We start from the raw sequence: 12,842 nt of genomic DNA, 5'->3' as shown, positions 1-12,842 counted from the left end.
AATGGGGTGGCTGAAATGATGATTTGGGCTCTTGACAGTCAGCAGGCAAAGGCAGTTTTCACATGCAAAAGTGTTTTCTATTTTGCCCTCCTTGGGTTCAAATGACTGTTGGAAGTAGTTCCATTGCATAAGTCTCATGCTTTTTGCACAGCTCATTCTTTCCTGATGTTAGAAATTCTACATGTATGCATCGCTTTCTTTCTTGAAAGTATACGTTAACTGGAATGAAGTTCATACTCTAGTTCTGACACTTGAATGTAGAAGTTCAAGCATAAATCTAAATACTCTTCAAGACTGCTATGCCCTGAACAGACTCAGCATACAGAAAATCATAATGAATTCTTGGGTCTGAATCTTGTGAATAAATTTCAAGGTTACAATTTTTTAACCGTCTGAGATTTGGTAGTGCTCTGTAGCAGAGCACAGCACCTGAGCATGTGCAGTTGAAGAAGAAACCCTTTTCAGGAATACCTTTCGGTGTATACAAGGATATCCATAAATGGTAGTGTGCATTTTAACTGTGGAACCTGTGGCTTGCAATGTCTGCTGTCTCTTAGCAGCATGTTTAAGCATCACTGTGACATTTCGTCCAGTCCTTCAGGATGCCGCCTGTGTTTTGACAGTTTGGTTTGGTATTTTTTACTGGATTAGAATAAATTCTGGTGCCAATCCTTAGAAATGCTATCTACTGGATACAATAGATTTATTAAAAAGAAAATGGTAGGTAAGCTCATTGTAGGATGGACAAATGTGATGTTTTGAAAACAATGTTCAAGAGAATAGTCAACTGAGAAGCAATCTTGATCATGTCAGGCGATTTAATTAAATCAGTGGAGAGAGCCCTACATTTCTAGTGTATTCAGTTTGCTTTTGAAAGAGCAGATACAATTTGCTATCATGCCTTTGATAACTGGAACTCTGAAGAAAACTAGGTAGGCAGGGCTGCAGTGTAGCTAAGCTAACAGCAGAAGCTAAAGCTCCTTGACAGCTCTGGAGATGAGATAAAGAGGTTCTCTGAAGTACGACATCTAGTGTGATATTTCATCCTGCAGCATGGAAGATAACCTGTTGCCTTTTGTGAATGACACCCCTCCTCCCTGTCTGTGAGAACATAATCCTTTCTCTAAACAAAAACAATCAAACAAAAAAAACCCCAAACTACAATTCTAGTCTTAACTATTGCAAGAAAACTGGATTTCATACTGCTTGTAAAATTCTGTATCCATCCTGTATTTGTCTTCTATAGCTGAATTAGCTACATTAAACCTCGATTCAACCATACTTTTCTCTTTGGTAAAATTTTCATTTCAGTATCTTCCATGTGTATTAAAGAACCTTATGTTATGTGAAAGGGCATAATTTCAATATTTTCAGGTAATTTTTTCCTCCTTTTGTTCTTGCCTTTGATAAGAAGGGTTAGTACTTAATAAATGACAGTGATCATGGCTTAACTTTGAAAAAGCCTGTTCTTAAGAAACATGGTTACCTATATTTGATGCGAGTCTTCAGCTGTAACAGGTTCATCAGATTCGCATCTAAAGATCCATTGGGCTGTCTTGTAACCCATGGTGATTGTACTCGGGAATTCCGTTAGCAATAATATATTAGTAATTCAAGGGGCATAGAAAGCAGTATTACAATCTCTTCTATATTCAGTTTGAAGCCAGTGGAAGAGACATTTCTTCTGTAATAGACACAGTTCAGTCACAGTGAAAAAGGGTTGACAAAAGCACACGTTTTTAGCTGCTGCTGCTCTTTGAATCTGGAATGATACAGTGATATTCAGTTTAAGGTAGTAAAACAAAGTACATTATGAATGAAATAAAAAGTAGCTTCCTTTTCTTGAAAGTGCTCAGTAATGCCCAAGGGGAATTTATGAGAGTCGTGAATTTTTTTTCTGCCAGTGACTTACTGCACAAAGTTGTGCCTCTGCTTTCCTATTTCATCTCTACCTTTTTAATTTCATCTTGTATTACTCTTGAGACCTGTGTAGAAAAAGGCGTGAGATGCTTATTTAATCAGCATGTAGCTTAGACTGTTGTCCTGTAAGAATGTCTGCTTATGCCCTTATTGAGAGTATTTTGTATGCTCCACACCAAAGTAACTTTTCAAATAATTAGTATTGTTTTCTGAACAGCTTTGTCGCTGAAACTTTCTCTTTTGGGGGAGGGGGAGAATCAGTCGTTACAGATATGTAATGAAGTTCAAGAGACATCAGTTAACTATGCTATATGGAGTTTTGCTGTGTAGGTACAGCATTAACTTGGCTGTGTCTTCTCTAAGTTCCCCTTCTGGTGCCATTTCTGGTACACATGTTAAGGCTTATTACTGTTCTAGCGTTAATTTCATACCTCACTGATTTCCACAGTAGTTTTTTTCCCTTACACATGAAAAGTTGCAAAAATTACTTCTAATTTACCATGATTTTGAAAAGTTTTTGTGAGAAAAAAACAGAGCTCATCTTTATTTTCATATGCTTCACTGCCCTGGGCACACTTGCTGTACCAGTAGGATGTTGCATTAAGTTGGTAGCAGTTTAGTCTAGTGCTGTTGGTATGCTCTGGCTGAAGTTACCTCAGTAAGCATCTGAGATCTTCTAGTCAAAAGGACATCAAAATTATTAGAAACTGGAACAGGCAATGCTTGGTTCATGTAGGTAACTACACTAAAGGGTGAATTCCCCATTCAGTTACTTTTGGATAGCTCAGTGATGTAGCCGCTGCTGTAAATATCAGTATGGATTTTTTTTTTTAGTTATAAACAGCTTGCAGAAATATTGATCCTCTGGGTCTAGGGTCTCTGCAAATAACCTCATTATTCTTTATCCTTGGATTGAAGCTATGTGCTGAATAAACCTAGTTACAGACAATCAGCACATAATTTCCTCAACCCCACACCTTTTCAGGTCCAGGTCCTTGACTAGGCTACCCCAGATCACCTTCTCCAGTATAGTGTGGTGCCCCAGTGTACAATGCGCTGGTGACATTTCATCCCCCCCTTGATCTGCTGGAGCTAACCTACATGGGCAAGGTAGGTCCATGTATTTTTCAATGTTGCTTAGTTCTGTAAAGTTTTTATTGTATACCCTATATATAATTTCTAATAAGGGGCAAAAAACTTTACAAAACCATGTGCTATTGAAAAAGGACTTGTCCTTAAACTATAGGCAGCTCAGAGATAGATACAGTGTCACCAGCATATTTAGAAATCCATTCCCAAGAAAAAAAAGACAGTTGTTACAGGTGTTGGTGGCTTGCACTCTGTGTGCATGTGTATTCTAATAAGAACATTTTTAGTTATTTGTGGAACTTGCAGTAGGTTTGATATTAGAAATGGAGGCTAAGTTTTATTATTTCTAGTTGGTAATTGTATTTTATTTTTTTGTCTTGGGAATTTACATAAGAAGCAGGTTTTCTATGCCGTATTTCCAGGCAGTGAATTTTCTCTTGGTTAGTGCTTGTCTTTCACAAGCAGTGTCTTCCACATGACTGAATTTTATCTGTGTGACATGGTTTTTGTTTGGGTGACATACAGAAGAGCAGTAGTGTTCACATATTTTGGATGTACTTGCAAGGTTTTAAAAGATCAGGAGTAAGAAGCGCAGACATCTGCCCAAAACAGAGACTTCTAACCCTTGGAATGTAACATCTTGAATATGTCAAATTTTTCTAAAGTAGGGGTTGCAAAGGAGAAGCATTAGCAGCAGTTTGGAACATCATTTTATCTTGCTGAGATTTTAAATCTTATGTTTTAACTCTTGAATATACTTATCTTGATCTTCAAAGTAAAACTTCCTTCATGCCTTGAAAGCTGTTTTCCTAGGCTATCCCCTTTCATTTCTGTTGCTGCTTTGTTAGCCCTTCTCAAGGCATGGAGCTGCCTTATCTGAATCTGAAGTGCTCCTTGATTCTTTTTCTCATGGTACAGTCTTCTGTTGTGACTCCCACAAGTAGAACTTGTGACCTTTAGAGAACTTAATATTTATTTTAGAATTTCAGAATGTATTTCATGGCAGCATTCAGCTTTGAGTTACTCTGTTATTTTTGATTTTCATTTTTCTTCTTACATCTGTTTTATCCTCTGATATGTTTCATTTCAGATTTTTAGAAGCTTCTGATCATGTGTGGTCATTTAGGGCTACAAAAGCCCTGTCCTTGTAGAGGTTCTTGACATGTTACTGCACTACAGACGCAATGCAGCATCCATCTTAAGGTCTCCCTATTTGCTAGCTAGATGGGTAGCAAATTGCCCCAAAAGTGGAAGAAATTAAAATTCATCAGGCAGTTAGAACTGAATGGTTAACTTGCAGTTCCAAAAACCTACTCCAGGTGTTACATATATGTGTCTTTTCATGGAGATAGAAAGCAAATCCTTTCTTTTCAAGGATATGGTATTTTTTAAAATATCCTGAATTCCTTCCATGTGGCCTGGATATAAGAGAGTGCCTTAAATGTAAAAGTTTTAAATACAGAAAATTCAACTAAATATGGTATGTTTTCTTCAGTGTAGTAGAAGACTGTGCAAAACTTGATCTGCTTGAATTCTTTCATATATGAAGGAAACTTTCTTCTGAGTAAAACTAGAAAGGTATTAATGTATAAAGTTGACACTTCTTAACTCAATGGTATTATGCCTGTCAATAATTCGTATTGAATTTATTTTTCTTTTTAGCATTTCATCTAGATAGAAGAAATTCACCACCGAACAGCTTGACACCGTGTCTAAAGATTCGCAATATGTTTGATCCAGTTATGTAAGTAAAACCAGTCATCTATCTGTATTTCTGTATTCTTTTGGAGGAGTCCATTTCTTTCCTCTGAAAGGGGTTTGGAAGAAGTGAAGAAACATGAACATGTTAAAACAAACATACGGGCTATAAAAAAAAATTTTTTTTCTCTTAACATCTATGAGAAGACAAAAAAAAAAAATCTAAACTGTCTGTCTTCTGTCCCTCATTGTATTGCTCTGTATCTTTGGCTCACTCCTTCAAGGATGTGGCATATAGGCAAACTATTTGGAGCAATGACTGATCTTTCTCTATTAATTAAATTTGTAAATGTTCAATTGTATCAGCTGACAGAGGAGACTCATGTGGCCTGACAACAGATTATAAGTTTTTAAAGTATTGTTAAGTATTCTGGAGTATTTGGACTGTTACAGAGCTTGCACAGTTTGCATTTAAAAGGCTGAATTTAAATCACTTATTACTTTATGGCACTGTGACTGCCTAATTTTGAAGCAAATGGATTTTTGTAGTGGGAACAAATTAGTCTTGAGTACTGGTTTCTAATGCTCATGTAATTCTCATAATTCTAAAGTATGTAGTGTGTATGAATGAATAACAAGCCTTGTTTCTCATACCAAGAGTTAAGGAAAAATAATTAATTTTTTTGGTAGTCTTTGAAATCTTCATCTGCTCCACTATTCTGTTATATCCTCTTTGGCTCTGGATCATGGTAGGAGTTGGGAACTAACACACAGGTTATGCCAGATAATCCTGTTCAGTCTTTGAAGTCTCTTTTTCCACTGTAAAGAGATACAGGGAATCCAGTAACTTCTCTGGAGTAAATTATTCCTCAGTGTGATTATACAAGGGAAAAATGAAGATTCTGTCTCTTAGAGGGTAAATAGTTGGGACTGAAGAATATAAGAAATTGAGTGGAAAATAAGTTTATTGATTAGGACAGGGAGGAACAGGAAATAGGGGTGGACATCACAGTATGGACACAAGTGATTGCAAGGTTTGGATGTATTTCTTCAGCCTTTTTTCTAACCACACCTAATTACTTCAGTTCCTTGCCTTGTTAACTGAAAAACTGTTAGCTAATTTGGCTGGGGACAGTGTTATCCCTAGAACAGAGAAGTACTCTAAAAACCTTTTCTCAAGGGCTTTGAGACTTAATGACTGGTCGAAGACACCAGGTTCTGTGGCTTCTGTAGTAATTTTTGGGTTGCAGTAGGGCAAGCAAGACTGAAATTTTAGGTGTTGTTCTTGAAGCAAATTGATCCTCCTGTAGGACGATTAAATAAAACATGAGATTTACAGAGAGTTTTAAGTGAGATCAACGTCCTTATTGTCCTTGCTTCAAAAAAGACTTTGTGAGCTATACTGGTTAGTCTGAGTGGTACTAAAATAAGTCCGTTCCTGAAGCTTCACTGTAATATTTATTGGTATGTTGTATTGGCTACTTTCCTGTTTCAGAATGTTAGCAGTTCAAAATGTCTGCTGTTAACGGAACTAATTACTGAGATGTTATTTTTGTCAGAACAATCTCCCTTTTTAACCTATATCTTTGCTGTAAGCCTCAGTGTTTTTCAGTACTGACCCAGTCCCTGCCCAACAGGTGCATTAAAAAGCCCCCACATTAATAGACTGGGAGTTGTTGTGTTTTGACACTTGTCTTTAATGTCTATGTCCAGTCAGCTGTTTTGAACATTGCAACTTCTAATACATTGACTGTTTGTAGACCTTTTCTTTTGGAATTTGACCTAGCTCCATTACTGGACTGCTGGGTTATAGTTCATAGTGGGATAATTCATCCAATTCCATCTTGTACTCCCTAGCCCATTCCTCTTCTGTGAGCTGTCTTTCAGAGGACTGTTGCTCAAGGAAATAACTATTAGAGTATGATAAGAACTATCTTAAAGAAAACACAGACACAAACAAAAATCCAAAACCCTCAGACTATATTATTAATCTGCTTGTGTCATTAGAGGAAGGAGGCTTATGTTCTTGTCCCAGATCTGAAAGGGATGAATACTTTCACTGACCACCTAAAACACAGAATGTTTTTGTGATTAGATTGTCAAGTATTGTTTTGATGTTTGCTGTGGGTACAAGGTATGTTTAACAAAACTAGTTTTAACTGCTCTTTAAGTGACTGTATACTAACAGTAATGACTGAATTCTTTTCAGCGGTATACCAGTAGCAGTTAGAAGCAGCCCCATGAAAGAGGTCTTTTTTCTTGACTAGAGAATCATCTAGGGAATATACCAGTTAATTTGTTTTTATTAATGTTAGCACAGCAAATAATCATCTTTCTACTGCCAAAAGTCAGGACACATATCAAGAGAACAACTTGTCCAGCTTGTTCATTTGTACATTGTGAACCTTCACATCACAGCAGCAGACTTTGTTGTGTGTTCTAGACATTTACTATGCAAGGCAGAAACATGTTTTTTAAAATATCAGTCTAAGCATCACTTTGATAAGCCCATTTTAGGACAACACCCCACCCTCCCAAATAGAGGTTATTCCTTTTGATTTCTGGGGTTGAATTTTCTTAAGTGGACTATAGGAGCCAATTTGCTTTGTGTTCAGTAGGAAAAGTACTAAATCTGTCCCAGAGGCATTTACCAGAAAATTGTCAAGTTACAGAGAAACCAGACAAAGTGGGGAAGTATGAGAATGTTGTGAATGTTTTAAAAATTATGTAATCCATTAAATCTTTCGTTGTTTGCCTAGGGAAATAGGTGATCACTGGCATCTAGCAATTCAAGAAGCAATCTTGGAGAAATGTAGTGATAATGATGGAATTGTTCATATTGCCGTAGACAAAAATTCACGTGAGGTGAGTGTCTTTCCAGTAACATCTTAATAGTTTGTTCATCCTTTTCAACTGGACTTGCAAAAAACCCAAACCCCTCTCTCTCTTGCTTAGGGCTGTGTATATGTCAAGTGTCTCTCCCCGGAGTATGCTGGAAAGGCTTTCAAGGCATTACATGGCTCTTGGTTTGATGGTAAGGAGTGGGCGTTTATAACAAAACGTGTAGAAATTACAGAAGATGGGTGCAGTTGCAGTTCTTTTAAATGGCAAAATGTCTTGTGTCTAAAGTATTGAGCAGTAACAAAAAAACTGGTAAACTAATTTTGATGTAATGACATATATGTGTTTTTACATCTTGAAGCAAAATGCAGTAATACTGAACTAGAAGGTTTCTCTTTTCCTATTTCTTTGCCTCATAGGAAAGCTGGTAACAGTAAAATACCTGCGACTAGATCGATATCATCATCGTTTTCCCCAGGCTCTTACTTGTAACACTCCACTGAAGCCATCAAACAAACACATGAACTCTATGTCACATCTGCGTCTTCGGACAGGCACAACTAATTCTCAGGGAAGTTCCTGAGAAAACTTTCTACAACTGCTAGGACTGTTACTTGCAACAGGAATGTTCCTGTTCAGCTGCCGTCTTCCTTTTTTAGTGCTTTTTGTATGTAATACTTTAATGAATTAAATAAAAGTTTGAACGTTCCAGAAATCTTGTTTCCAAAGGGACTTAGCAGTGAGGCAGTAATACTGAGCTGACAATAAAGAAAAAGAAAAAAAGTTGTTTCACGAAGTTTTCCAGGGCTATAGTAAACCAATGCATTTAAGTTTTGCATGAGGAATACCGATTTCATTATACATTTGCAGATGTGGTGACTGTATTTTTGCACCAAGAAGTGTTTTTGATAATACAAAAGCATGGAGAAAAGAAGACTTCCTGTATTTCCATAGTTTCCTGTGAAATAATCTTGTGGGTATTTTGTAACAAGCAACCTACAGTTCCTGATGGTGACTAAGTTAAAAGAAAATTTCAGTCAATACTAGTTTTTTGTTGCTGTATAAGAATCTTTTTCTGCAGCTGGGGTATGGGGAAGGTGAATTTGGCATTAGTGGTTGCGTATCAGTGTGAGGGAAGATGAACTGAATGCCGATGTACTGGGTTTTGTATATAGATGTAAATGCTGGTGGTGGCAAAAAGGGTTGTGTTCTGTGAGGATGTCTGCATCGAAGCAGCAAATAAGCTTCCTATTTTATTCAAAACCTATTGTTTTATATGGTTTTGGCTGTACCATGACAAGAGGCCAAATACCTAAAAGTGTTGGATACAGGTTAAATATCTTTTATAGGTTTTATATAAAATACCTGACTGATTTTGTGTGAAAGGTCTGATACCAATTGTAATGAATTCAAATTTGTGAGCAATAAAGAAGCAATTGGCAGATACTGGAAAAATATTTTGTGAAAAGCTGTATTTATTATTACAAGTGTCAGGGCTGTGACAAAATACCATTGGATTAAGTGACATTCCCAGTACATTATAACATGTTTTAATTAAACATTTATCTGTTAAAATTTTAAAAGGTACATACTTCCTTGCAACAATTTTGGCTCATGCAAACTAGTGCAGCTGACAGTAAATCTTGTGATTCCAGGCTTGTAAATTTACTTACATTTACCTAGAAGTACAAAATTGTTGCTGAGAAGCTTAGTTGCAAATCTAAGATTATTGGCTTTACTAATCCCCAGTCCTACAACAATTTTACCTATTTATCCAGCTGAACATCCTGTAGGAGGTGAGACTGGAAGCACACCAGTCCCACAAATTTTACTGAAACTCACTTTACTTTGTAGATATGATGGATCTGCAGCATGAACTTGCACAAATAATGCACGTTTTTCTTACGGTTAAGTAAACATGATGCACACTATTCTGCAACAGGAAATCCTATTGTGCCTTACCTTTGTGCTTTTGTGGGCACCATGTTTATTATTGGAGAGTTTGTTAACCGAAAAATTTTAAATCCTCGGTTTTATGTCTCAGATGCTAATGAATGAGTATATATAATATATAATCAGCCACGCAGAATTCTACTTACCAAGGACAAGTACATATTTTTATGGGTAAGTGGATTGTGCCAGGTCTGGTAGATTTTTGATGAGTTTTACTATATACATATATGTATATGTATAATATACATGTATATGTATTATATATGTATATAAACTAATTTTGTTGTATTTGATGTGCATCATAGTGATTTGTTAACCTGACCTTAGTGACCCCATCTTGTGACCTGTTGCAAGAGTGAATGTAAAAATAGCTGTGGCATTTTAAAAGGTCGCCTTGATGCAAATGCATCTATCTTGCTTCTAAAATATATTTCTTGTAAACACTGTACATTTTAATTGTAATATGTACTATTATGCAGCTTATTTTACCTTAAACTGTTAAGTTGACCAATATCCCTTCCTGCAAGACAGAGGGGAATATGTATGATATCTGAACATTTGAGAAAAATCAGATGTTTGTTGTAACTTGTCACCCTATCCTGTAAAAACAAACAAAAAACCAAAACAGACTCGAATTAAAGGTTTATTAGGGGTTTTTATATGTGTCTCACCTTCTAGATATTTGGGTGTCTCTGACTCAACTACTTTTCTCATCTGGGGGCAGAGGGGGAGATTAATTTGTTACAGCCACCTAACTAATTTTTAGTATTTGTTGAGATGTGAACAGGTGCTACCATGAGCTGACAGATAGAGCTGAGCTTCACTTAACTGTCTGTCAGCTTGACTTTAGTCCTGATTTTGTACGCAGGGAGTGCAGAGGCATTACCTTGATTCCTAAGTTGCAGACATGCCGTGTTGTCTGACCTGTTAAAAGACAGGGATGAAGAGCCTTAACCTTGTGCTTTCAGCCTCTTTCTTGTATTTTGAGATACAAAAAGCCATCAAAGGGATGTTGATAGACTAACAGAAAAGATTGGCTTTTCTTTCCTGTCATTATCTTAACGCTGTTTTAAAAATATTTTAGTGACAAGTTGAAGGTTTGGGGGATAGGAGGAGCAAAGAAGGGTGTGTAAGTCCATTATTTACATTCACTTGCCCCGCGTACGTGTATACCTGTCCCGTGGGAAGGGGAGCAGGAGGAGGGAGCAGTTCGATGTCGTTCAGTTCCCTCCTTTTTGGAAGCTAGGCGCGGTGGGCATTGAGCGCTGTCGTAGTGTCGCGGCCGGTGCTGAAGTCAGGAGCTGGCTCCGGGTGGGAGCCGTGGGCCGGAGCCGCTGCGGCGCTGACAGCGCTGCCCCCGCTCCCGGCCGGCGCCGCGCAGGCAGCTGACGGTCACGGCGGGGCTGTCTCCACTGTGCCAGAGCGCTCCGGCCGGAGCCCTGCTTGGAGCTGCAGGAACGTCACTTTAAAAGGGCGAGGAGCCTCTTCGTCGGCCTGCCCGAAGCGCACCCTTTAACCCTTTAGGACAGGGCACTCCGGCCCTGCCGCGGCGGCGGGACGGGACAGGACGGGGTCCCGGCCGCCTCCCTGCGCTGCCGGGTCGTGCCGGGAGTGCGGCAGGAGTCTTCCCGGCTCCATGTTCATATTTGGCGTTGGCCGCCGGTGCCCAGGAATTTCCCGTCATGCTCCCCGGGCGGCGGGCCCGTCACTGCGCTCCCGCGGGGCGGGGGGGCCGGGGCCGCTCGCTCGCTCCCTCGGGCCGCTCCCATGCGCGCTGCGCCGCCGCCGCTGCTCCCCGCGCTCTGCCTGGCGCTGGCGGCCGCCGCAGGAGCCGCAGGTAGGAACCGCAGGTAGGAGCTGCGCCCGGCCCCCCGCCTCCACACGGGCCCCCGCTGCCGTGCCGCGGAGAGGGCGGGCCGGGGGCTGCGGCGGGGGCGAGGGGAGGAGCGGCCCCGGCGGCGCGGGGGGCCGGGCCGGGTCGGGCCGGGCCGGGCCGGGCCGCACCTGCCGGGGCTGCGGCGGGAGCGGACGGGAGCGGGTCGGCGCTGAGGGGGACCCCGCGGGCCCTGCCGGCGGCCGAGAGCGGGGCTGGGGTCGGGGGTCGGTCGAGTCGGTCCCCGTGTCGCGGAGCGAGCCCCTGACAGCGCTCGTCATCCCCGCATCCCGGCCGCATCCTGGCTGTGCCGTTCCTGTGGCCGCCGCGGCGCCTGGACTCTGGCGCGGCGCAGCCCCTGGCTCCGGCTGTCCTGCGCTGGAGCTGGGAGCTCCTGACTCTGAAACGGGGTGCACAGCGGAATAGCTGGCTCGAGGAAGCAGCGCTTGACCGAGTGCGTAATGAGTTCAGTTCAGCCGCGGTTGCAGCTCGGTAAATTGTGCAGCGCTGGGTCAAGAAAGGAGCTTAAACTTCACAAATGAGCTCAGAATTTGGTTGTGTTTTTCTAAGGAAGCCCAGTGTGTTTGCTGACTAGGTTTGTTTGGTGTTACTCTTCTGACAGATACAATTGATGCACAGGATAAAGTATAATTTATTTCTTACTGTCCCCTGCCCAAGTTGATGTAGCTGTACTTGGTGCATCTTAATATTCCTGGAAACAGAAATGAGACTTAATTAAGCTTCCTGTAGTATTTGACAAATTAGCTATAAATGCTGTCTCTCCTGCTTGAGCTGAATTTTCAGTCATCACCCTCTTAAGAACAAAGACTGTCTTTAAGCACAGTGGTTTTAAACAAGCACAACTGTGTATTAAAAATGCTAAATCTAACACTAGTTATCTACAGATAAGGCCAGATGTCAACTGTTATCTAGTGACAAATGCTGTAAGGTAATCTCTGTAAGTGTTCTGACCCTAAACACAGCATTTAGGAAAGTGTAGAGCCTTATGATATATATGTCATACTCTTAGCTCTTTCTCTGTTGCTACAATTAAAACGGTTCTGAAAGTGCACTCTCTGGACAGATAGATGTCAGAATGAGAAATCTGCAATAGGCAGATACTTTGCCTTACTAATACTGCTTGTTTATGGCAATGGAAGAGCCATCTCCACTCCCATTATGGCACAGTGCCACTCATCTGAATCCAGAATTTAATGCTTAGAATTTGTCCTGCTTATGTTCTTGCCCTTGCTGAGTAAACACAAGTGCTTTCTGTCTTATTTGCTGATGATTCCCAACTTCTTGTTACGTTGCTGCGTGCCTTTGCAGTTTGTCATGATTCCTTGTCTGCCAAATTTGGTTGGTAACAGTGCCCTTTAAGTCTGATTCTGGGAGTAGTTTCCATGTGGCTTGTCATCTTAATCAGACGTTTGCTCATAGTTTCTAAAAGAATCGCCTGCCTCGCTTT

The 12,842-nt window shown here is 40.4% G+C and overlaps 2 protein-coding genes across 5 annotated transcripts in view; both read left to right on the top strand.

Moving 5' to 3' along the window:
- Positions 1 to 10,059, top strand: part of LEMD3 (LEM domain containing 3) — a 43,276-nt gene extending 33,217 nt beyond the window's left edge. Inside the window, exons 10-13 of the mRNA XM_082279733.1 lie at positions 4,672 to 4,753; positions 7,467 to 7,572; positions 7,663 to 7,741; positions 7,968 to 10,059. Coding sequence (XP_082135859.1) covers positions 4,672 to 4,753; positions 7,467 to 7,572; positions 7,663 to 7,741; positions 7,968 to 8,131 — 431 coding nt within the window. The 3' untranslated portion in view covers positions 8,132 to 10,059. The remainder of the gene's footprint in view (positions 1 to 4,671; positions 4,754 to 7,466; positions 7,573 to 7,662; positions 7,742 to 7,967) is intronic.
- Positions 10,060 to 11,028: 969 nt separating this feature from the next.
- Positions 11,029 to 12,842, top strand: part of MSRB3 (methionine sulfoxide reductase B3) — a 91,785-nt gene continuing 89,971 nt past the window's right edge. The window contains exon 1 of one of the 4 annotated variants that reach the window (XM_082280273.1): positions 11,029 to 11,338. In XM_082280273.1, coding sequence (XP_082136399.1) covers positions 11,138 to 11,338 — 201 coding nt within the window. In that variant the 5' untranslated portion in view covers positions 11,029 to 11,137. The remainder of the gene's footprint in view (positions 11,339 to 12,842) is intronic. The other 3 variants (XM_082280270.1, XM_082280271.1, XM_082280272.1) reach the window with 3 other exon arrangements.

This window comes from Coloeus monedula (assembly GCF_965178545.1).
Source record: "Coloeus monedula genome assembly, chromosome: 4".
In the NCBI taxonomy this organism is placed as follows: domain Eukaryota; kingdom Metazoa; phylum Chordata; class Aves; order Passeriformes; family Corvidae; genus Coloeus; species Coloeus monedula.
This window is presented reverse-complemented; position numbering and strand designations above follow the sequence as displayed.